Source organism: Cervus elaphus, chromosome 22 (genome assembly GCF_910594005.1).
Source record: "Cervus elaphus chromosome 22, mCerEla1.1, whole genome shotgun sequence".
Classification (NCBI taxonomy): Eukaryota; Metazoa; Chordata; class Mammalia; order Artiodactyla; family Cervidae; genus Cervus; species Cervus elaphus.
The window spans coordinates 6,138,241-6,163,001 of record NC_057836.1 but is presented as its reverse complement, the minus strand read 5'-3'; the positions used below and the strand labels follow the sequence as shown (position 1 = coordinate 6,163,001).

The 24,761-nt window shown below is 58.3% G+C and overlaps 1 protein-coding gene across 4 annotated transcripts in view; it reads right to left on the bottom strand.

The window, feature by feature from the left end:
* The window catches only part of TTLL12 (tubulin tyrosine ligase like 12), a 37,293-nt gene extending 18,171 nt beyond the window's left edge, over positions 1 to 19,122 (bottom strand). For 3 of the 4 annotated variants that reach the window (XR_006336642.1, XR_006336641.1, XR_006336640.1), the window contains exons 1-14: positions 18,809 to 19,122; positions 14,995 to 15,167; positions 12,784 to 12,982; positions 11,845 to 12,004; positions 11,630 to 11,763; positions 9,291 to 9,367; positions 8,104 to 8,220; positions 7,814 to 8,008; positions 7,411 to 7,522; positions 6,593 to 6,744; positions 6,132 to 6,213; positions 4,422 to 4,490; positions 3,732 to 3,870; positions 2,179 to 3,269 (exon numbers count right to left, since the gene is read on the bottom strand). Coding sequence is in view for 1 of the 4 variants with exons in the window: in XM_043881144.1 (XP_043737079.1) it covers positions 3,118 to 3,269; positions 3,732 to 3,870; positions 4,422 to 4,490; positions 6,132 to 6,213; positions 6,593 to 6,744; positions 7,411 to 7,522; positions 7,814 to 8,008; positions 8,104 to 8,220; positions 9,291 to 9,367; positions 11,630 to 11,763; positions 11,845 to 12,004; positions 12,784 to 12,982; positions 14,995 to 15,167; positions 18,809 to 19,015 (1,968 nt within the window). In the remaining 3 variants the exon portion in view is untranslated. Of the gene's footprint in view, positions 1 to 1,883; positions 3,270 to 3,731; positions 3,871 to 4,421; positions 4,491 to 6,131; positions 6,214 to 6,592; positions 6,745 to 7,410; positions 7,523 to 7,813; positions 8,009 to 8,103; positions 8,221 to 9,290; positions 9,368 to 11,629; positions 11,764 to 11,844; positions 12,005 to 12,783; positions 12,983 to 14,994; positions 15,168 to 18,808 lie in introns of those variants that run through there. The other variant, XM_043881144.1, reaches the window with a different exon arrangement.
* Between the last annotated feature and the right edge of the window lie 5,639 nt (positions 19,123 to 24,761).

Genomic DNA, 24,761 nt, shown 5'->3' with positions numbered 1-24,761 from the left:
GCCTGGGGAGGGGGTCCCGTCCACCCTCTCCACATCCAGGAAGCCCAGCCCAGGCACCTGAAGGGCCCAGGCCCTCAGTCGGCCCAGTCCACCGCCGGGCTCTGCTCAGGCCCCAAGCATGGCCCTCCACTGGCCTCAGCCGGGATGCATGCCAGGCCTCATACCAAGCTCACCCCACCAGGGACAAACACCCCATCAGGGAGGGGATGTCAGAGGCGGTATGCAGAGAGCAGCCCCTCCCTGGCTTGGCTCACCCAGACATGGGAGGTGTCATCCTGACCCTGAATCTGGTGACCCATGACCTCTCCTGACATCTGTCCGGAGTGAGGCTGGCAGAGCCTTGGACACAGGCTCCTGCTAGAACCCCTACCTCCAGGCCAGGTTCTAACTGGGAGTGAGCAGGAGTGATCACTACCCCGTGAGGCATCTGATGAACAACCTGGTGTGAGCACTCGACCTGAGGGGCACAGGAAGGCCCCTGGCCTACGTTTCGGGGTCTCTGCCTTCATATTTTAACCTTCAAAACCCACTGGGGGCGCCCCTGTGCTGGCCAACAGCACCCAGGACCATCCCCTGCTGCCCTGTGGGAGCCTCAGGGTCTCCCATCATCCTCACCGCCAGGATGTGGGGACAGGCAGGGGGGAATTCCATCCCCAAAACCCCCAGGTTTAAGTGCTGGAGCCAGGATTCAGGGCTCACATGAGGACCCAGGTTCCCAGGTGTCGGTCACACACAGAGACGGGCCTCAGCTCCAGAGTGGTCCCTCCCGGGTCTGCTCTGAAACGGAACCAGTGCTGGGACCGTAAAGCTGAGTGCTGAAGAATCCTGGTGCTGGAGAAGGCTTCTGAAAGCCCCTTGGACTGCAAGAAGATCAAACCAGTCAATCCTAAAGGAAAGCAGTCCTGAATATTCACTGGAACGACCGATATTGAAGCTGAAGCTCCAATACTTTGGCCACCTGATGCAAAGAGCCAACTCACTAGAAAAGGTTCTGATGCTGGGAAAGATTGAAGGCAGAAGGGGACAACAGAGGATGAGATGGTTAGATAGCATCAGCGACTCAATGGATATGAATTTGAGCAAATTCTGGGGGATAACGAAGGACAGGGGAGCCTGGTGTGCTGGAGTCCATGTTGGACATGACTTAGCAACTGAACCACCAGGAAATCAAGCTTTGGGTCAGGAACTGCTACAGCCTGAATATTTACTCTCTCCAATTCATGTTGAACTCCTAACCCCCAGCGAGAGGTTGGTTGGTGGGGCCTTTGGGAGGTGACTACGTCATGAGGGTGGGGCCCCCACAAATGGGATTAGTGCCCTTTTGAGAGACCCCAGAAACCTCCCTCCTCCCTTCCATCACGAGGACACAATGAGAAGACAGCGGACCGAATCAGGAAGAGGGTCCCACCTCAGACATCATTATCTGCTGTCCCCTTGACCTTAGGCCACCCCAACCTCCAGAACAGATTTCAGTTGTTTAAAGCACCCAAACCCAAACTGACTGACAAGGACTTGGAGACCTAAACATCACCTCATTACTTCTGTTTTTCAAAGCATGTTTGTGCATGCTCAATCATGTCCGACTCGTGACCCCATGGACCGTAGCCCGCCAGGGTTCTGTGTCCATGGGATTTCCCAGGCAAGAATAGTGGAGCGGGTTGCCCGCTCCTCCTCCAGGGGATCTTCCTGACCCAGGGATCGAACCTGTGTCTCTGGTGCCTCCGGCATTGGCAGGCAACTCTTCACCATTGTGCCACCTGGGAAGCCCCTTCACAAAGCCCTCATCTTGGTACTTTGGTTTTCTTCGACAACCAGCGGGAAACAACTGACACATCAGGCAGGCCTGTGGTTCCAGGGCCCCAAGGAGAAAAGGGAGGCAGGGGTACAGAAGGCGGACTTTATTGTAGCACAAACCGTCAGGAGGGGACAGGACACAGCAGCTCTCTGCGGGGAAAACCAGAGTTGAGGCATCCTGCCCTCTAACCTCCGCTCGGCTGGAGGGAGGGGTGCTTCCCCAGGACACAGGCTGAACTTGTGGGTAACAGACAGGATGGGCAGACACACCCCTCTGGCGGACACAGAGGTGAGAGGCACAGTCAAGTCCAGTTTTGCTACAAAGATCACTCTTGGCTCCAGAGTGAAACAAGCCACACACACACACACCACACACACACACACCACACACACACACACACACACACACACACACACACACACGAAAGCTCTGCAGGCAGCTCTCCTCCAGAAGTCAGACCCACCGCCTTGTGAGCTGGGCCTGGGTACACTGTGGCTATAGAAACTATGCTGCAAACGGACTCAAAATTCCAGAAACATAATGAAGAACGAGAACTCTGTGTTTTCTTCCCATAAATGAAAAAGTAACAAAAATCCCACTTTTTGACTCTGGCTGGTGGAAGGCGGCCTCTGGAATTGTCTTCTCAGCCATCCACCGCCTGGTGTCCTGCTGTCCACCTGTCCCCGAGCCCCCTCACCAATGTCCCAGCCAACCTCAGATGAGGTGAGGACCCCTGCGGGGCCCAGTGGGCTGGCAGGACCTGGCACCACACTGTGGCCTGTCCATGGGGCCGGATAGAAAGGCAACAGCAGCCAAGAGAAATGGCCTCCCGCCCTGGAGCCTCAAGGAGGTTTTGCTGGTGAAGGTTCGACTCTAAGGGTGAGAGGTTTGGCTCTGAGAAGCCAGCTTCCTGGGGTGATCTGGGGACGCCTGTCCCAGGGCCTGGGGTGGAGCGTGGGAACAGCCAGTCTGGCCTGTTAGCGTCTGGATTCCCACGAGGGCTCCTGGGGAACCTCGTTCCTGAGAACATCTCGTCATGCTTCCCGGAACCACTTTCATGAACACCGCTGGAACCAAGCTCTCTGGGATAAAGCTCTTGCTGAGCTGCTATCGACCACCACACAGTCGCTGGAGAGGGGTGTGTGGACTAGGGCCTGGCACTCGACCCTAGGGACCGACCGAGGGGAGGTGGGCCCCCGAACCCCAGGGTGGGAGGCTGGAACGAGGGCTCGCGGGGGGTGGGGGGGGCACGTTGCAGAAGCAGCTCCGAGAACTGAGGCTGGAATCCGCCCGTAAGCACCAGCAGGAGGGCCAGCGGGCGCCTAGAGGAGGCGGGTGACGGGGCAGCCGCTGGGCTCGTCCAGGAACAAGGTGCTGAAGATGTCGTTGAAGAAGCTTGGGTGGTACCTGCAGGCTCGCTCACAGTCCGGGTTGAAGTTCACCTCCAGGATCTGCGGCTGCATCACTCGCTTCCCTGATGGCACAGAAGCACAGCCTGTCTCACTCCAGGGAGGGGGGTGCTGGGGGCTGCGGGGCTTCTCTGGGGGGCGGCCTGGCCTGAAGCCTGCTCTTGTAGGGGGAAGACTGGGGCCGCCTCCAGCCCCGGGAGTGCCACGAGCCACCACACCCCGCTCAGATGTCTGGTTCAGTGGGATGCTAGGCCCCCTCTCCTCGCACGCAGGGAGCCTTTCCCCATGAGCCCTCTCCTTTCCCCCTGGTGCTCCGCCCTGCAGGCTGCGGACCCTCAAGGTGGGCCTCCTCTGACCCAGATATCTCCAGGTTAATCAGAGGCAAGGGGCGTGGGGCAGCATGGACCAGGCCGAGGCAACAGCGTCCCCTCTCTGTCCCTGGGGGGATGGCGTGGTGTGTGTGGGGGGGCGGGTGGCTGGAGGATCGGCTCTGGGTAAATGGGGGTGGGGTGGGGGAGCCCCCTCACCATCTGGACGACTGTCCCACTTCAGCATGAGGTCGACGGCGTACACGGCCCGGGATGAGGGGTAGTCACAGATGCCCAGCGGGGGCGGCCTGGCACACGCCACCTGGAACAGCTCCGTGAAGGCCTGGAAGATTTCAGCCTGGGGGCCGGGAGGGGTCGGGGGACTGGGTCAGGGGGCCTGCAGGCTGACGCTGGGACCAGCCCCTCAGAGCAGCCTCTCAACACGGGGCTCAGTGCCCCTTCCTGAGTCCTGGGCTCCAAACGGCCACGTCACCTCCTCCGACATCTTCCATGACCTGCAGCCTGACTCTCGCTCCCCTCACACCTGGCACCCACTCCCTGCAGACCTGTGTCCTCCTGCCTCAGATCTTCCACAGCTCCTTCTGCCCCAAGCCTGGCATCTGAGATGCTGACTCCAGGACGTGGGGACCAGCCCCCAGGTATGCGATTCCTGGGATGCACAGAGCCCGTGTCTGTCTCAAGGGTGGTCCTGAAGGCCCCACCAGGCTCCTCCTCTCCCCAAGGAGCACTCATGACACCCCACTAGGGCCAGAGGAGAGGAGGGGGTCTCACCCATACCCTCTCTCTCTGGTGGAGGAGCCGGACCACCAAGAAGAGGCGAAGGCCCCCCATGTGCCTGATGCTGCCCGTGAGGCAAGCCCTGGCCCCTGGAGCTTGACCAGCACTCACCTGGACGCTCTTCCAGGGGAACTCTGGGTACTGCTTCTCAAACTCCGGGATGAACTCGTTGTAGTGTACCTGCAACAGACACAGGGCCCGTCATGCTCCTCCCGGGGCCTCCTCCACGCAGGGACGAGGGAGGCCTGACCTGTCCTGCCTTCACACTCGCTGGAGCTGACACTCGCTGGGGTCCCAGGGAGGCGCCCACAGCCTCTCCAGCTCCACCCCTGCCGGCACAGATCGGGGGCAGGAGACGGGGTCTGAGCTCTGGATGCATTTACTTCCCAGGGCCTCAGTGTTTCCATGTGTAAAACGGGACAGTGCTTCCCGCCCAGCAAACCTGCTTTGCAGGTGGCTGTGAGGTTCCAGTAAGGCAGTGAATGCTGAGGGCTGGCCAACGGGTCACCATGTCCCTCTCAGAATGGTCACTGGAGGCAGAACTTGGACCTGAGCCTGCAGGGCCCATGTCTGAGCTCGGCAACGGCTCAAAGTGCCTGCGGACGGCAAGGGCTTCTCAGGCCAAGACCGCACCCAGCACACACCTGAGCACGCCGCTCGGCGGCTCAGGTTCCTTCCAGAGAGGACCAGGATGGGCTCCCTAAGGAAGCCCAGGGTCCGCACCCTGCTGGACATGTATCCCCCATGCGGGGGCATCAGAGGAGACATGACCCTCAGAATGCCTGCTCCACAGAGGGACGGCGCTCAGGCCTGAGAGACGACCTCAGCTACAGACCTGAGCTCCAGGGCTCAGGGTCCTAGGGACCAGCTGCTAACACAGCCCCGGACAAGAGGAGGGACACGCAGCAGCAGCCCTGCTGGGTGGGCGTGTGGCCTGGCCTCTCTGACAGCACAGGGCCCCCAAAGGATACCTCACACATGGAACAGCGAGTGTTCAGTGCAGCTCAGGGCTTCCCTGGTGCCTCAGAAAGTAAAGAATCTGCCTGCGATGCAGGAGACCAGGGTTTGATCCCTCGGTCAGGGAGATCCCCTGGGGAGGGGCGTGGCAACCCACTCCAGTCTTCTTGCCTGGAGAATCCCATGGACAGACCATGGCGGGTCACAAAGCGTGGGACACAATGAAGTGACTAACACACACACACGGAGTTTCAGTTTGCTAATACATCGCCGTGTGCTGGGGCAGTAAGAGCCCCACTCTCAGGAGCAGCTCTGCTGTGTGGACGTGGGGACCTCAGGGCCACGGCAGGGCGGGACGGAGCAGGGTGGAGAGCGGCTGTGCCCTGCCTCCCGTCTGCCCCGAACAGTCAGGACCAACACCCCTCCGGGCTCTCTTCCTCCACCGGGAGCTGGGCCCTGCCTCTGCCCAGAAGGAGCCTCCCCCATCTGCCCCAGGTGCCCTGCAGGTCAGCTGGGGGTTGATGCCCTCACCTCGAAGGAGCTCTGCCCCCATGCTCTCTTGCTCAAGGCACCCAGACAGCCCAGGGAGGACAGAGGGTCCAGGCGGGGTCACAGGCCAGCAGCGGCCACCCGCCCTGGGCGCCATGTGACACAAGCCAGGGAAGCCTCAGGGCCCCGTTATCTCGACCTGAGTGTGTGTGCCCCTCCGAGCGCTGGGGGCAGCGCTGGGAGGGGACGCAGGTCCCAGAGGGCAGCTCCCCTGACCAGTATGCAGCTCGCCAGGAAGACACGCTGATGGGTGTGGGGTCCCGTCTGCACCAGCCTCCACGGGGACCTAGCTCCCCAGGCCCCGCGAAGCCTCACCTGCTTCAGCACCACTTCCGGGTCATAGTTCATGACAGTGAAATGCTTCTCGTAGTCGTCCAGGTCGTTGAGGGCAAAGGGCCTGCAGGATGAGCAGACGGACACTCAAGTGGGTCCCGAGCGCGGCTGGTCCCAGCGGGGTAGACAGGCAGGTGCTCGGAGCCCCCCGGCCGAGCATCCGTTCTCCCACTGGTGAGAGCGGGCGGGGTGGTCCCATGGCCCCCGTGGGCTCACCACTAGACCCCCACGAGCCCCTAAACATCGACAGGGTCTGGAGGACTGGGGTCTGTCACACAAAGGGGTATTAATTTGGGGAGGGTTACCGCCGGTTATCAGAAATGGGCTCAGCGGGGTCCCTGCTGGGGAAGGAGCCCCGGTGCAGGTGTTCTCATCCAGAGTAAAAGAGGCACACCTCCTCCCTCCCCAGCCCAGCCTCCCACCTGCCGCCCAGCTTTCATTACCGGTTGGAGAACCGCAGCCAGAACACGTCGTAGACGAATAACCTCAGGGGCTTCACCGACCGCAGCAGGAGGATGTAACGGATGTCGAACTTGACCCTCCCCACGTCTTCCCGAAGGAACAAGACGGGACTCTCGATGTACTTGGACACAACCTGAGGACACAGGAGCAGGCTTGCGTGTGCTCGCCTCGCCCCGGCCAGGACAGAGCGACCTGGCCTCCCTGGCCGTGGCTCATGCCCGGGGGACCCCTGAGCACGATCATGCCTGGAGGAGCGGACTCACTCTTGAGCCTACCTCCCCCCCAACCCCAGGCTCGGGGAGGCCCCCGACTTGGTTCCTGCCCCCTGCACTCTGCGTCTTCCTGTCTTTGCATACCTGTGTCTAAAACTGCAACAAGCTCTTTCTCGTCATCGTTAATTGAGAAAAGATGCCACTGATTTTTAGACTTTGAAAACCGGAAACAAATTCTCAGCCATAAATCCACCGGCTCCCCATCCCAGGGCTGGGAACCTCCCCAGTGGTCATCTGGTGACTTGTCTCTCTCGGGCCTCTGTCTGTCCAGGAGCAGAAACTGTGTCCTTCACTTCCCCCACTGCTGGCCCCTCGTTGCTACAGCACCTTTCTCCATGGCCCTGGGGGGCTCCCTGACTCCGCCACCTCCCTCCTGTGGGTGGCCCACTGGGGGGCCTCCCTCCCTGCTGTCAAGGGCAGCGAGCAGCGACTCCTCCCAGCTTAGCGACGACGCTGCCACCAGGACCTGCCGTCGCCGGTCCTCGAGAGCAGGCCTCCCCCCACCTGCCAGCGCCCCAGGGCCCCACCTTGGGGGAGCTCTCGCGGTGCCGGACGATGCTGTGCAGGTTCTTGGTGATGTGGGTGTCCAGGCTGCGGGCCAGGTTCCAGGGCTTGCAGATCCAGTGGTTGTCCTCACCCCTGGGAGCAGAGATCGGTTAGGCTGTGTGCCCCCAGGATTGCGGTCACAGAGCGGGCCAAAGGAGGGGTCCCAGAGAAAACCTCAAGGCTGGGCTTTGATAGCCAGCAGTTAGCTGAGGCCAAGGGAGCTGCCCTCCAGATGGAAGCGCCATCAAGCCCCGCAGCGGGCACGCAGCAGGCGCTGGCCATGGGGCGGGCCAGGCCGATTGGGATGGCGGGGTGGTCAGGGGTGGGGGCGACAGGCGCCTGCTGGGTGTTGTCTCAGCTAGCGGGGCGCACAGGGGAGCTCACCGCCTCTCCCGCTGCTGGAAGTAGCTGATGAACTGGGGCAGCTCCGTGCGCAGGTTGAAGGTGCGGGGCAGCCAGGCCGGGCCCTCGGGGCCGCCCGCCCGGCGCGCGATGGAGGCCAGGCAGTCCTTCACCGTCAGCAGGTTCTCACAGGGGAACTGGTTCAGCAGCACGTTGGGCCTCTCCTGGCTCAGCTTCCTGCGGGGCCCAGGCAGGTGCCGCCGTTCAGGAGAGGCGGGGGCTCTCAGGGGCAGGGGAGGTGGGCTGGGCCCCTGGGCTGGGAGGTGCCTCACCTGTAGTCCTTGAAGTGTGAGAAGTTGTAGAGGACGTCAGCGTCCGCCTCGCTCTGGGTGAAGGTGAAGCGCGGGTGGGTGAGGTGGCTGAGCACTTGTCGGATGTCTGTGAAGACCCTGCGGGGGCGGGGCTGAGGTCAGCCAGACGGGCTCGGATCGTGCCGTCTGCATTGTCCGCCCAGCGATGGAGCCCTCGGACCCTGGTGACCCTCATCCCCCACTTGTGAGACGGACCCCAGGGCCCAGCTCCTTGTGCTCACCCTGAGAATAAAACAGGACAAACCCAGTGTTTCACCGACCCGGGCTCCTGCCTCCCATGTGCCAACAGGACGGGCGGGGACACTTGAGGAGGGCTGCCCTCAGAGAAGCAAGCTGGCGCCCCAGGGCCCCAAGGCCCAGACAAGTGCCCCAGACAAGGCCTCATTCCACGCTGGCACCAGCCCTGGCCCTGGGCAGGGGAGAGGACAGGGGGCCTAGGACTGTGTCTGCCAGGGGCGGTAGACGTGGCCACACTTTGAAAGCAACGGGGCTGTGAGTGAAGGTGGGAGGGAGACAGGACTCCACCTGGACAGCATCTAGCTCATGGCCGGGGCACAGCTACGGCTGGGGACGAGGCGATGGGGCCTTGGTGCAGCCTCTGACCCAGGAAGTGGAGGGGTGTTGGGCGGTGGCCTCGGGGAAGGGGAGGATGGCTAGAGGGGAGGAAACCCCCAGGGTCTGGGGGGAAGGGACAGAGTGGAGGAGGTTTGGGCAGTCAGAGGGAGGGGACCCCCTGGAGACAGAGGCCAAGCTGCCCCGACGCGGCTTTATCTGGGGGGGCATCCCTCTGCACCTTCCTCACCTGTAAAATGGACCGTCTACTTCCACCCCGTTGGAGCCTGGGCTTGCAGGCCTACCTGGCCTGACGGAAGCTGCTAGCCCACAGCTGCAGACAGCTGGCCGTGGCCCCTCCTGGCCGCCTGGGTGCCCAGCACTGTTGGCACTGTCCGCGCTGGCTCCCGGCTCACCCTCCCTTCTCGGGCGTCTCTCTGTGACCCTCAGACCCCACCCCTGGGGGTCCCGTCACTGCTGTGCTGCCCGGAAGCGGCAGCCTGCACGGGGGATGTCCCAGGAGTCTGGGGACTGCGTGAGGAAAGGCAGCGAGGAGAAGTCTCGTCACAGTCTGGGGGTGCGGGCGGGCTACGCACTTGAAGATGTGGTCGCAGGGGTACCCCGCGGGGCTGATGGCCAGGGGCAGCTTCTCCTTGTTCTCCTCCAGTATGGCCTAGAAGGGAAACGCTGGAGGTAGAAACAGACCTTCAAGAAAGGGAGCAAGTGGGCACAGGCCTCCCGCCCGGCACACCAGGCTTGTGTGACCCCGGAGCCACACCTGGCTCAGGCAGAGCCCTTCTCAGGTGCCAGGGCGCCCGGAGCCCCCCGACCACCCCCGCTCCAGGATCCTGGGGCTCGAGGCCGCTCAGGTCCCGAACAGCCTGTTCCGTGTCAAAAGAACAGTGTAGACACTGCTCTCAACCTTCCTGTCGCTTCTGAACGCCTCTTCCAAGTCACAGGCCATCCAGAAGGTGCCGGGCCTTTCCCAGACAGGGTCCTCTCTGAGGGTAAGTGGCGTGATGGTTTAAAACCTGTTCACATACTGACATTCCGTTCAAAAGGCAGAGTTAATAACACATCTCCCCTTGAGTGTGGGTTGGGCTGAATGACATGTTTATAACCCACGGGAAGAAGCGGAGTCTGCAAACTCGTGAAAGGGCCTGTGGCCTCCTCCCATCTCCCTTCGGATCACTTCCTCCCAGAGTCAGCCGCCATGTCTCCCGAGGATGGTCAAGAGGCCCCCCCCACCCCCACAGCCAGCGCCGCCTCCCCAGGCGTGAGTGCGCCACGTGGGGGCTGGTCCTCAGCCCGACCAAGCCTCAGACGACAGCCTGAGTGTGCTCATGAGAGCAGAGGCTAGAAACACCCAGCTGAGCCACTCCCCATCTCCTTTCCACAGAAAGCAGGACCTAACAAACATCTGCTGTTCTGAGCAGCCACGTTTTGGAACAAGCTGTCACCTGGCACCTGCTGACTCATACAGGCAACCCCAGGGCCCAGAGCACAGGCCTGACCCAAATGGGTCAAAAACCACCAGGATGTTTAAGAAAACCAGTGTCTGGACTCTTCTCCTCTTCTTGGGCCAGTGGGGGGCATTCCCCCTACACCCCTGAAAATTACTGATTTCATGTTCCTTTAACAAACTCAAGACCAGGAAGTCTTTGTCCCTAAGCCACCCGTCATCCACTCCTTTGCATTCACACACTCATTCAAGTGTTCAGTAAGCCGCTACAAAGCGCAAGCACTCTACGAGGCTCTGAAATACACCTCTGAATTAAGAAGGGTGGTCACTGAGTTTCTAACAGGGCTCAATCACCATTGGCTTAAATTCACAGGGAAAAGTGCCAACAGGCCCACCACGTCAGCCCAGCCCTCCCAGCCAGAGGATCACAGAACAGCTAACACCAGGCACCCTGCCCACTCATCTCGGGGTTAACTCGCTTCCTCCTTTCACAATCCTCTGGGGCGCTCGGTGGACTGGTAGGGGGCAGAGAAACGTCAACATGATGTGGAAAGGCTAGAGCCTCGGCCCGCAAGTTCCCAGGACCCTCCGAGTTTGGACTCCAGCTCTTCTGCCAGCTGTGTGGCCTTTGACAAGTGACTTAACCTCTCTGCGCGTCAGTTTCCCCATCCCCCGCTAAATGACGATACAACAGGAATGGAGGTCCTATTCTAAGGGCTACAGCTGAGCATGCCCATCAAGTGCTAAGCAGAGGCTCGTGCATCCCTTGGTTTCCAACTGGGATGAGTGGATGAGAAGCAGCGGCTGGAGATGAAGGCGGGGGAGGAGGAGAGGGAGCTGGGGTGTTAATTCCCGCTCAGCTCTACCTGGTTCTGCTCCCAAAGGCTCTGCTGGCCGCACCAACCCTGGCTCCCAATGCTGGCCTGCCCCACAGACTGGGCCCTCCACCAGTCAGGCCCTGTGAGTGGGTCCCCTGGTCCCAGGGGGTCCCAGACAACAGACTGTCATCCCCAGCTACGATGCTCATGATGACCACTTGTGGGCCTACTGTGCGCCATGAAACATAGCGTGTAGTGTGTAAAGTGTCCTCACACCCCCGGTGAAGGAGGTGTCATGAGACGAGGGAACTGTCCCAAGCCAGGATTCACAGCCCAGCTGCGTGGCCCCCACCGCAGACCCCATATGAGGAGCAGCACCCCACCACCCTCCACCAGCTCCACCCCACCCTCTGGAAGGACGGTTCCTAGCATTGGGACCCCGGGGTCTGGGCTCTGAGCTGATGCCAAGGGGTGCGGCCACATGCAGTTCATGTTTGCTCGCCGAGCTCTGAACTCGTGTCTCGCAAACACCCCCAGACTCCTCTCTACCTCCCACTGCAGCCAGCTGCGGCTCCGTGACATTTGGTGACCTGGCGGAGGACATTCCAGAAGCCATCGGGCAAACAGGCCCCGGGTGTCGGGGCCAAGGTCCCACCTGGTAGTGCTCGGCGGGCGGCTCAGGCGTGGAGGAGCTGAGGTCCAGCAGGTCGGTGGGGGCCCAGGGCAGCAGCACGCACCTCCGGATCAGCGGGTCGGCCTCTCCATAGGCGAAGTCCCGGGTCACCTCCTCTGCACCAGGACACACGGGCCGTCAGTGGGGTGGCGGGAGAGCGGCCGGCCCCTCCTTGGGGGGTGGCGGGGCCCACTTACCGCCCGTGTCCAGGTCCCTCAGGGGCCACAGCAGTGTGTAGGCCACCTGCTGGGGCATGTAGAAGAAGGGGGCGGTGGTAAAGCTGGGCACGTCCGCGTGCTGGATGCGTGAGCCGAACTCATCCATGATGTACCACACGGGCACCTTCTCCTCGGCCGTCTGCGGGCAGAGCACACGCCACCCTCACCCACGGGTCCTCCGGTCCCCACACCTTTCCTGGCGTCCACAAACCGAACACCGGCTGCCAGCCCGTCTACACTCAACTCTCAGGGCCTGGAACACCCAGCAGGCACGCCTCTGGCCCCCTGAACACAAGGCTGCCGGGCCAGGGGGCTGCTGTGTGATCGCGGGTGGGGTAAAGGTGTGTGTAAGGGAGGCACTTAGCCCAGCAGCCACATGGGGGTGCTTGGTTTTGTGTGGGGGTGGGGAGGAGGGGGAGTTCAGGGAAGGCTTCCTGGAGGAGGTGACGGCTGTGATCACGAGAAACAACTTTTGTCTTTTCCCCAGCCTGAAAGTAGGGGGCTGGTGCATGGGGGTGGGTCTAGGGGTGAGCTGGGGAGTGATATAAGCCCCAGAGCGTGCTGAAGGGACCAGACTCTACTCCTGAAGGCAGCAAGGAATCACTAAGGGCGTTTAAGAGAGTGCTGGAACCTGCAGATACTGGGAAAGAGACAGCCAGGTCGCTGGGCCCACGTCTAGGGGCCTGGGCCAAGGTTGTGTCCAAGGCCATGCGGACACCTGGATCTCCGGCACTGGCTGGGCCGAGGCCAAGAGTAACAGGCCCATGACGAAGTCGCAGGGAACCAGGGCAGCTCCCACTGGCCACGGGAAGGGGAGCCTGCTCACTTGTGGGGTCAGGGGACTGCCTCCCACCAGCCCTGACAGCACGGGGCAGCGCAGGCCCGGCTGCCCCCCCTGGGGCCTGGCTGCCCGCTCACCCCGTGCGCCAGCTGGTAGGTCTGGTTGAACTTCCACATCTCCTCCAGAACCAGGTCCACAGCCTCCGCGCTGGGCAGCTCGCCGTGGAACTCGACGCCCATCAGGTTGGCCATGCGGTGCAGCAGCCCCGGCACCTGCTGCAGCTGCTGGCGGGCGTGCGTCACGCGGCACGTCCAGGCGTGGTCGATGAGGAAGATGCTGCGGGCAGAGGCCACGGGGGGTGGGGGTGGGGGTGGGTGAGGCTGCCACGCAGGCCAGGCAGGAAGGGGGGAGAGGTGGGCGAGGACCAGCGGGGGGAGCCGCGCGAGGAAGAGCTCGCGGCTGTGGCCTGGACCCGGTGCCGGGCCTGGGTGGGGGTCTGGCTCTGCCCGCTGATTTGTCCTGGGAAACTTCCATCCCTCTCTTCCAGTTTTTCTCAAACAGGGCAACACATCCCTACCCACCCCATCGCGGGCTGACGTGAAGATCAAATGAGACAAACAGCCGACCGCCTACATCGGATCCTCACGCGTGGAGGGATTGACTGTTACAGTGATCACGGTGAACATTAAGTGTCCTTGGCTGGATTCTGAGCTGCTGCAAAGTGGGCCCATGCCCCCCACCTTGCGACCTGCAGGCAGATGCGCCAAGAAGCCCCACTCAGAGCTGACTTGCGCTCATCCAGGACTTCTGGGCGTTGCTCAGTAGGTGCCAAGGCCTTGTGCGGGAGAGGCTTCGAGTCCTCACGTGTTCAGACAAGCAGCCCACCCAGGCCAGTCTCCTGGGCTGGCTATGTGGCTCCCACACCACCTCGCTGGAGGGCGAGAAGCTCCCCTGCAGGCCCGAGGCCCTGCCTGCCCCCAGCCTGCCAGTCAGGCTGCCCGACACCACCCCAGCCTGGTTGGACGTGGACTCCCTGACGCACAGCCCTGGTCCCCCCCACCCCACTAAAGCAAAAGCAACAGCAAGGATTCCAGTTCTGCGGTTGGGGGCCGGCTCACCACGCTCATACCACTTTTTGTTGGCACATCCTGAAAAAAATGAAGACTTAGCCCGGCCCTCGTGCACAAAGCCAGGAGCACCGGAGCGGGCGGGGGGGAACCCGGGCAGGTGCACACGGGGCCTGCCGGAATGGGGGGTGTGGGAGCGGACGGAGGCTGGGCCTGGCCACTGGGGTGGACTCACAAAGGTCTGAGCTCCCAATCTCAACACCATGCCCGTCACACCCCAGACCTGCCTGCTGCTGCATGTGGAGGGGGCAGGGAGGCAGGGAGCCCCGGAACCCCTTGAGGAGGCCGCTGGGCTTGAGTCCTATGGCTGGCACAGGCGGGAACAGAGCAGGCACACACACAGGTCCGCTGTACTGAACTTAATGAGTTTCTGAGTCAGAGAGTACATGGGTGGTGGTGCCTGTCTGCTCTGATTACCAGTGTGGCCCCTCCCACCCCACCAGTGGCCAGCGAAGGAGCTGGGAAAGCTCTGCGGGAAGAGCTACGGACAAAGACGCCCAGGGACCCACAGGGTTTGGTGAGTTCCCCCCGGCCCACCCCTGCCCAGGGTTTCAACAAAGTCGTGCCTGCCCGGCCTGAAGACAGTCCCTCGGCCCCTGAGAGGCAGGAAGCCTGGGGTCCAGTCCTGGCCCTGGCCCACCTCTGGGCCCCCCACAAGTCCCCACTCAAGGAATCAACCAGGCCACGCTGCTCATGTTCCCTGATGTGAAGTCCATGGCTCCTCCCCGGAGAACCAGATTCAGCAGGACCAGTGGGAAGGCCCGGTGCGGGGCGTGTGGGGGGGTGTTCCTGGAAAAGCCCAGGCTCACGAGTTAAGACGGCCCTGGGGATGACACCCACACCTGTAACCAGCTGGGCGATCCTGGGTGAGCCTGTCCCCACTGGGTCCTCACCAGCAAGACGGGACCTCGCCACACGTGGTCAGTGGGACCACTGGGACAGTTTAAGAGGCACCCGGGGGGAGGCTGCTCTCAGGACAGTATGAAACATGACAAACACGGGAACATCGTCAGTGTCGGGGCCGATGGGGCCCAAAGTCCAGCTGGAAACGCAGCGGCCACCACGCACCCCGTCTCAGGCTGGCTTAAGTGGCCAGTGGTCTGGCCCGGAGGAGCAGGGGCGCCTGCAAGTACTGCTTCTCCCGGGGGTGATGGCCGGGGTGACGCCCTTCAAGAGGGAGCCGCGGCGCAGGTGAGAGGCGTCCGGACCGCGGCTCCTTACCTGTTGGGGTCGGCCGCCTGGAGCCCATTCTCGTTGGTCACGATGACCTTGTAGCAGAGCTCGCTGCCAGGGTTGGGCTTCTTGCGTGCTTCTCGGGCCACCTCGTCCTCACTCTCCTCCTCTTCGGCTTCCTCCACCTGCATGATCCCGAACATCTCCCCAGCGTCGAAAACCTGGGGGCCAGAGGCAAGGGGGCATTGGCAGGACACCCCATTCCTGCCCCGTTCCTTCTGCCACACACTGGCCTCAGGGACAAACTGAGCCCCGAGGAGGACAGGGCCTCTTTACGGTCCAGTTGCCCATCTTACACCCGGGAGTCAGGTTCCCAATGAGTGGGAAGGAGGCCCTCACCTCCCCTGCCAACACGGGCACCATTATCGGGCTGCCCCAGCCTGTGGGACCCACGCCTGGGGGAGGGACTACAAGCGAGCCTCCCAGTGACAGCCAGTCTGGTTTCCTGCTTCACAGGGAAAATGTGGCCCAGAAGGCCGACGGGGTGGCTCCGCTCACAGTTCCTGGAAAAGGCAGGATTATGGTGGGCCAGGGACTTCAGCTCAGCTTTGTTCTCACCAGATCCACTAACCCAACACCAGGGCAGCGGAGGAGATTTGGAAGGAAAAGGGGGGGGGGGTCAAGAGCGCTCTGCAACCATGCCCGCCCAAGTCTGCACCAAGCATAGGCCTGGCGCTGGTATCCTGGGGCCCCGGGCCAGGAAGGGACAGAAGGGAAGGGCCTGGGTTTCCTTGAGTTTCCCTGGCAACTGCGAGCCACTTGCAGCTGGTGAAGGGGGCAAGCCAGTCAGTCCCCACAAGGCCACACTCAAGACCCAGAGTCTGCCACAAGTTGGCAGGTCACCGAACCATTCCATGCCTCAGTCTCCCCATCCACACAATGGGAATATTACAATCTATCTGCGGCTTGTTGGGAGGACTAGCTGATTCACACACACGCAGAGCTTAGAGGCTAATAGCTCTGTAAGCACTGGCCACCACGACACTTCTGAGCCTAGTCTCTCACCAGCGAAGGTGCCATCAGCCACCTTCCAGGGGAGCTGAGAGCAACACATCAAATCAGACAGTGCACAGAGTCCCCGGCACAGCAAAGACTCAACAAAAACCAGCTGCCCCTAAGATGTATTTCCCACGACTCCACTAAAAACCGGAGACACACGCATCCCAGCAGCTGGCCATCAGCCATCCATTCAGGCACGAACGGCGCTGATGTGCTGGGCTGGACAGGCACCCGGGGGTGTGAGGATGAGTGACGCATGGCCTTGCCCTGGGAGCTGACGACACAGAGCCAGAAGGGGCCATCTGAGCAGCCCAGATAACCCCTGCAGGGGCGCCATCCTCTGAAGTGAGCAGCGAAGGAAGCAGAAGATTAACTGATTTGGCTGCTCCAGGTCTCTGATGCAGAATCCTATAGTTGCAGACTGTGGGCTCTTGTTGCCTGACCAGGGATCAAACCTGGGCCCCCTGCATTGGGAGTGGGAAGTCTTAGACACTGGGCCACCAGGCAAGTCCCAGTAAGGGGAAGATTTCAACGTGTGGCCGTGGGATGGTGGTACAAGGACTTCAGGCAGAGTAGCTGGGGCAGGAAGGGCTGTGGGGCCGGTCAGGTGCATCCCAGGGGAGCTAGGGCACTTTCTGGGATGGAGTCTTGAACCGCCCCCCACCTCCCCCCTAGAAAGCCTGGAGGCGGGGGAAGCCACAACCCTTTTTCCGGTTTGGAGTTTAGGAGAGAACAGCTCAGAGGCTGGGGTCCAACCCAGAACCCCAAATCTCAATCCCTCCATGCCGAAACCTGACAAGGGGGAGGTGCAGTGTAGGACCCACCCTCCCCCAGCTGTGACACCATCCCTTCACAGAGGGGCTGGAGAATCCCCTATGTGGTAGAGGAGAGGAGTGGTTTTGCAGCTGGGAAGTTCCTCTTGGCCAGAAAGAGCTGAAATTTATTTCAAAACACTCCCCATGGTTTCCAAGCCAGTGGGGGGCTGGAGGGGCCCCCCTTCCTCGGTCAGCAGGTGTCTGTTCTGTCAGCCAGCATCCTCCCCCACACCTGGGCCCCTAACAGCAGGTCTGTCAGAACAAGGGCTGCAGGTTTGGGTCTGGCAAAGTGGTGACTCACAGGTCTGCCCATCACCCAAGGGAGGGTCATGGAAAAGTACTAGGTGCCCCTGAGCAGAACAATGGTGGCCAGGATGGAGGGGACATTACACTTTGGTGACTACGTGCTGGGTACACCTCTGCACCCAGACTCCACCAAGACCGTGGGAGCTGGGGCCATGTTTCCAGGACTTGAACTCAAGACGGGCAAGTGACTTGCACGAGCGCCTTCACTGCCCACGGAGGCTGGCAGGGCCAGGGCTAGGGTGTTTCCACCTCATGATCCATTCACCCAGCACCAGAAGGCCATTTTATCCTATCAGACTCTGCGGTCCCCTTCCTGCCCAGCAGAGGCCTGGGACTAGGGCAAGTGCTTGGGAAATGCTGGCAAATGGAGGGCAGGCTTGAGGGGGAAGGAAATTCACTGTTAGAAAAGGCAGGTGCCAATAACACTGTATCTTTTTTATAGCAACTCCCCTTGTTTTGAACAGGAAGGTACTTGGACCACGGCCCCACCCCCTTCCTGGAGGTCACACGTCCAGAGGCCGGCTGAGAGGGTGGGGTTCACCCAGCAGCCGCTGGGGTCCCAACGCACTACTTGCACTGCTTGGTCTGTCTTGACCCAGGAGGCAGCCCGTGAAGAGCCTGGCTCCAGCTCAGAAGGTCCCAACAGCTGGCCCATGAATGTGCACTGGCTTCAGCATCTGGGCAAACCACCAAAATCCAGGGCTCACCCCTCAGCTAGGACCCTTCGGAGGTAGAGGCTAGAGCACAGGCCAGCGGAAAGGAGCTGTTTCTACAAGGGAGACCCTCGAAGCATCCGAGCTCTTAAAAAAAATTTTTTTTTTTAAATTTTTCGGTCGTGCCATGAGGCATGTGGGACTGAACCCCTGCACTGGAAGCCTGGAGTCTGGACTGCCAGGGAAGTCTCCGAGCTCTTTTTTTTTTCGTTTTGATGCTGTCTCTGCCTCCCACAGCCTGTTTTCCTTAATCAGCAAGATGACGGTGACCTGGGGCTCAAATCAAATGAAGGAACACGAAAGAATTCTATGAAGAAAGCTTCTAGTTCTGAGGTCAGACAGACCTTAGGAGGGTCACTTCCTCTTTCCGAGCCTCAGTTTTCTCAACTGTAGGAAAGGGGTGATGGATCCTAACCCTCACAGGGCTGCTCTGGGCTCGGATTGTGGAGGACTCAGCCCAGGGCCTGGCATGCACAACGGGAGCCAAAGTTCATTTTAGTTCCAGTTCTCGCCGCAGCCCTGGCCCAGCCCCAGGTGCTGGCAAGACCGGGGCTACAGGTAGAGGCTCCGGCCGCCGCTCTTAGGCCCCAAACCGCCACGAAAGTGAAAATTTAAGGCTTTTGGACATTAGGCCATGCTCAAATATCCGGCCGCGTGCAACTCCTGCGTCGTCCATCCACGCCGGCCCCCGACTCTCCCCGTGCGCGTCTCACCCAAGCCCGCCCGGGAACGCGCCTTCCCTCCCATCTCCACTCCGCCAAATACCCCCGGCGCGCGCCTCCCCCCTCCCCCCGCCCCCAGCGGTTCTCTGCCCGGAACCGGACCGCTGACCACACCCTCCCAGGTAGAAAAGTCCAGAGCCACCCAACCCGGCGGCGCGCTCGGGACCGCTGCAAGCGCGCCGCGAGGGCCCGCACCCCGGCTCCGCCCTGCACCCCGGGCCTCCCCGCACGGCGCCCCAACCGGCACCTCGTGCTCCAGCTTGTGCAGGAGGCGGCCCCAGTACCGCTCGGGGACTCCCGACGCGCGCAGCGCCGGGCCGTGCAGCGCCACGAACTCGGCCAGGGCCGCCCGCGCATCCTGCTCGGGGTCGAGGACCGACTCTGGGCCCGGCTCCGGCTCCGGCTCTGGCGTCAGGACCCGTCTGCTGCCCTCCGGCGTCGGGTCGGCCTGCATGGCGCCTCCGCCAGCGCCAGAAGCCCAGCGCGGCCGTGGAGCCCGCGGGCCCGGCCCTCCAGACTTGGCCCGCACGCCCCGCCCTCCTCCGGGTTCCCCCGCCGACCCCGCCCGCGAGCCCCTCAAGCCCCGCCCACAAGCCCAGGCGCCGGGCTGGCGGAAGGGCCTCCGAGGCAGCCCGGGGGGCGGGGCCTCCCGAGAAGGGCGCGTGCGTGAGCGCTCAGGGGCGGGGCCTTTGCGGCTCGGGGGCGGAGCCTTTGTGGCTCTTGGGGCGGCTGCCGGCGTGTGCGCACGCGCGGCTGGTGTGGGGGCGGTGGTGTCTTCTCTTTCAGCCCGTGGCTGTTCGGGCGGATGCCGGAAGTGAGTATGTATCGCTCCCGGGCGGTCGGAACAGGATGGGGTTCTAGACTGCACCGAAAGGGGATAACGGAGGCTCAGAGATACCCGTGGGGCAGAGAAGCTTCCCCGAACCGCACCGATCCGGCCTTGATGACTTGCAGACGCACGGAGGCGGGAGGCGGGGAATCCCTCGTTCTTTTGAATGCATTACCAGATTTTAGGTGCAGCAGAGCATTGACTTGTCTCAGTTTCCTTACATTTGGTTTCAGAATATGAATTTATTCAGATAAAACTGGGAGTTTTTTTTTTTTAATCCTTCCTAGAAGTGCGTTGTATTGTTTTCCATTTTTCAACTTTTCAGTAATTGTAATTTGCTGGAAAGTGCTGCTCCTGCTGCTAAGTCGCTTCAGTCGTGTCCGACTCTGTGCGACCGGGTAGATAGCAGCCCACCAGGCTCCTCTGTCCCTGGGATGCTCCAGGCAAGAATACTGGAGTGGGTTGCCATTTCCTTCTCCAGGAAAGTGCAAAGGCAAAGATTTTTTGTGTGTGTGTGCTTCAGTTGGTGAATATCTTGATTAAAAAACTTTAAGCTGATTTTGAAAAAAATGCACTAGTTTAGAGGACTTGTTCAATGGGACTAGAACACTTTAAGTTGTTGTGCAAAAGCTCAAACTTCCAAATTCTAGGTGATGATGAAATAAAATTCACATTTTATGGCAAGACAGAAACTTAAGCATAAAATCCCTCCCTTTTAGTATAAATTGTACCTCTGCATTAACCAAACCTCCTTGGAAGATAACTTTCCTAATCTTATCAAGGATCTGTACTCCTTAGGAGATTAGCTTCCTTCTTAACCCTACAAGAGGCCACAGTGACCCATGACCCACTACTTGTTTTGTGCACTGTGAATCTGGATTGTGTAGGCTGTTGATAATATATCATTTAATGTATAGCACTTTTGGAGAAGGAAATGGAAGCTCACTCCAGTTTTCTTGCCTGGAAAATCGCATGGACAGAGGAACCTGGCGGGCTACAATCCGTGGGGTCACAAAGAGTCCATGGGGTTGTAAGAGTCAGACACGACTTAGTGAGTAAACCATAGCATTTTGTCTCAAAAACTTAAAACACACCTGTAACTCAGTCAGTAAAGAATCCACTGCAATGCAGGAGACCCAGGTTTTATATCTGGTTTGGGAAGATCCCTGGAGAAGGAAATGGCTAACCACTACAGTATTCTTGCCTGGGGAATCCCATGGACAGAGAGCCTGGCGGGCTACAGTCCGTGGGGTCACAAAGAGTCAAACACAACTTAACGACTACACCACCACCACCACCTCCATGGTCAATGTATAGCACTGTGTCTCAGAAACTTACCATGCTGAGCTCTTGACCTCTTAACAGGCAAGACAGCTCTCACAGCTCTCTGGAAGACTGCTTCCCAGATTATAATATTTGGCTAGAATAAAAATGTCCATTTCTTTCTTTCTTTCATTGACATGGTTGAGAAACATGTTATAGGGGGAAAAAAGGTTACTGCCATGTTGGAGGGCTTTCCTGGTCGCTGAGATGGTAAAAAAATCCGCCTGCAATGCGGGAGACCTGGTTTCCGTCCCTGCGTTGGGAAGATCCCCTGGAGCAGGGCCTGAGCACCCACTGCAGCATTCTTGCCTGGAGAACCCCTGCAGACAGAGGAGCCTGGAGAGGTACGGTCCACGGAGTCGCAGAGTTGGACATGACTGAGCGACTAAGCACAGCGTAGCCAGACTGGAATCCTTTTTTCTGTCTCACATCAGCTGTGTCTCAAAAATTTTGCAGTTCAATCACTCTGTGTGGAAAAATAATTGTAAATTTTGACAACTATGATATCTAATTCTACTGATAAAATTTTACAGTTTGTTTGGATTTAATAATTACATCCAATTCCAGGTACGTTTCCGCTTCATGGGTTTTGGTTTGTTTTTTTGGATTTTATTTTTGGCCATGGTGGGGGATTTGGGATCTTAGTTCCCCTGCCAGGAATTGAACCCATGCCCCCTGCAGGGGAAGCATGGATTCTTAACCACTGAACTGCCAGAAAAGTCCCATGGTGTTCTTAATTTAGTAAGAATGTCGGTTCATCTATGCAGTGCCTATTGAACTTTATATGAATATTACCATTGCAAAAAGAAAAAAAAAAAAACGCCTTTAGTGTTCAACTGTTAAGCTAAATTTAGCTGAGTAGCATTCACAATAATGTTAGTTTGGCACCTTGGAGAGAATGAACTTTCCAAAAGCTTAATTTTGATTGCGTGAATTGGAAGCCAAAAATGGAAGCAACTAATGACTTTGGTACAATATGGCATCCACAATGAAATAATTTCTCAGCCAGGAGAGCCAGCACTTTTAACAGTGAAAGGAGCACAAGAAAACTTGGAATTAGAAAAATGAGTGAAACAAATGTAAGAAAAAAATCATTTGATCTGAGTGAAGAGTCATGATTTATAGACTGTTATGTCAGTTCATTTCTGCAACTTTACATGTTCATTCATTTTGAGGCAGTCTTAAAATAATCGCTGACTTTTAAAGTTCATGTGATACTTCTGAATGATTGATTTGCAGTGAAAGATACCTCTTTGGCCCCCATGGTGAAAGGTAAACATCAACAAACATTTTGTAGAAGTTTAGTTGCATAATCCTGAGAAATGAAAATATAGAACTTTCATTATTATTTTAAAATATCTAGTTAATTAACTTGGCTGTGCCTGGTGTTAGTTGCGGCAGGTGGAGTCTTGTTTTGTTGTTGTTGTTTTTAAGTTGCGGCATGTGGAATCTCTTTAATAGTTCCCCGATCGGGGATCGAACCCTGGCCCCCTGTACTAACAGTGTAGAGTCTTAGCCACTGGACCACCAGGGAAGTCCCTAGAACTTAATTTTCAGTTAAATGTGGACTTAAAAAAGGCTTTATTGAGACTTCCCTGGTGGTCCAGTCGTTAAGAATCCACCTTGCAATGCAGAGGACCCAGGTTTGATCCCTGGCTGGGGAACTTAGATCCCAGGTGCTGCAACTCAGCCTGAGGGCATAACTATAGAGTCCTTGCAGCAGAAGGTGCCACATCTAAGACATGACACAGACAAACAAATAAAAGTAAATAGCCAAAAGTTTATTGCTCCTAAAAAGGTTTATTGCACAATAAAGAAAAAATACCAGAAAACAGAAATAAAAAACTGTGAATTTATACCGTACTTCTTGTTCAGCCACTCTGTCCTGTCTGATACTTTGCGACCCCATGGACTGAAGCATGCCAGGCCATCCTGACCCTCACCATCTCCCAGAGTTTGCCTAGGTTATTCCATGCAAGAAGGGACAAAACCCTCTGAACAACGAAAGTGTTCCGACTTCTCTATACAGTCTGCAGCGGGACCACTCAGCCTCAGTCTGCCACACGTGACTCACCCACACCAACTGTCGTTTCCCGGAGTCGTCATGCACAGAAAACTGTGTGTCAAAAGGAATGAACATGGACGTGCACCTGGTAGACCACAGAACAGGCGCTCGGGCGGTGTGGGCGGGGGCAGCAGGGCCTCACTGTGAATGTTAGTACTGGCGTTGGAGAAGGCTCTTGAGAGTCCCTTGGACCGCAAGGAGATCCAACCAGTCCATCCTAAAGGAGATCAGTCCCGAGTGTTCATTGGAAGGACTGATGTTGAAGCTGAAACTCCAATACTTCGGCCACCTGATGTGAAGAACTGACTCCTTTGAAAGACCCTGATGCTGGGAGGGATTGGGGGCAGGAGGAGAAGGGGACGACAGAAGATGAGATGGTTGGATAGCTTCACTGACTCAATGGACATGAGTTTGGGTAAACTCCGGGAGTTGGTGATGGACAGGGAGGCCTGGCGTGCTGCAGTCCATGGGGTTGCAAAGAGTCGGACACAACTGAGTGACTGAACTGAACTGAATATTATAATTAGGAATGTCTATCTCACAGACCTCATCACTATTAGAAACTGTTACATTGTTTATCACACCTTACAGTCTGTGCCTATACAGATACATAGCACACGTGTGCTGTCGCTTCAGACGTGTCCGACTCTGTGACCCCATAGACTGTAGCCTATAGACCCTCTTGTCCATGGGATTCTCCAGGCAAGAAGACTGGAGTGGGTTGCTGTGCCCTCTCCCAGGGGATCTTCCCGACCCAATAATTGAACCTGCATCTCCTGAATTGCAGGTGGATCATACTTATAGTAATTATTTTGTTATGAGCAAGCATACGTTACACTAGCTGAAAACCTACTTGTCATCTTGGCATCTGCAGCTTCCTTCCCCACTGAATCAATCTGTATTTTATCCGATCCATGGGACAGTAAATCTAGCTCAAACTGGCTTAAGGCAAAAGGGTGTTTATTGGCTTCCATGGTGTTCTGGACTGGACATTTGCGTTCTTCCCAAATTCATGGTGCCCTAACCCACAATGTGACAGAATTTGGAAACAGAGCCTGTGAGGAGATGATAAAAGTTAAAGGAGGTCCTAAGGGTGGGGTCCTTAAAAGAAGAGGAGTAGATACCAGAGCATTCTTTCTCTTTACCTGATGAGGACAGAGCGAACAGGTGGCTGTCTGCAAGCCAGGAAGAGAACTCTAACCAGCACCTTGATTTTGGACTTCACAGCTTCCAGAAAATAAACTTCTGTTGTTTAAGCTGCTCAGTCTGTGGTATTTTGTTATGGCAGCCAGAGCAATCACGTAACCAAGGCGTTCATGTGGACTTCAGGTTCAACTTGATCAAGGGGCCCAAACATCACCAGGATTCACTTTTTCCATCCTTGTCCCAGCCTTGCTGTTCTGTGCATTGGCTTTGCTCTTTGATAAGGCTGTCCTCTTGTAGTGACAAAGTATTAATGGCTGCAACAGCTCCTGCCTATATCCTCCCAAGAATCCAGTCCCAGTGGGGGAGGGAGTCTCGCAGGTTCTCTCTGACACTGATCAGGTCATGTGAATGTCCCTTGGCCCATCCCTGTGACCGGGCAGGCCTATTTTCCATTCTCGTCCCCAAATGCAAACCCAATCAAATCAGATTCTTACTAGAAATCTTTTGTGATTGCCCAGTGCCCAGGAATAAAAACAGCCCTTCATGTGACCTCCAGAGTTCCGCGTGGTCCAGCTCTGCTGCCCTCTCCAGCCTCCTTTCAGCACACTCTTCTCCTCATTTCTGAGCCTGACCCGCTGGCTGTCTTCAGCCTTTGGCATACAATGCCTTGCCCCTGCCTCCAGGGTTTTCACGTGCTGTTCTGTCTGCCTGGGAGTCCTGAGCCTCCTCCCACTTTGTTGATTCCAACTCATTCCTCCAGTTTCAGCTGGAATGTTATCTTCACCAGGGGTCTATGGATATGCAATTAACAAGTTTTTTTTTTTTTTTTAATTGGAG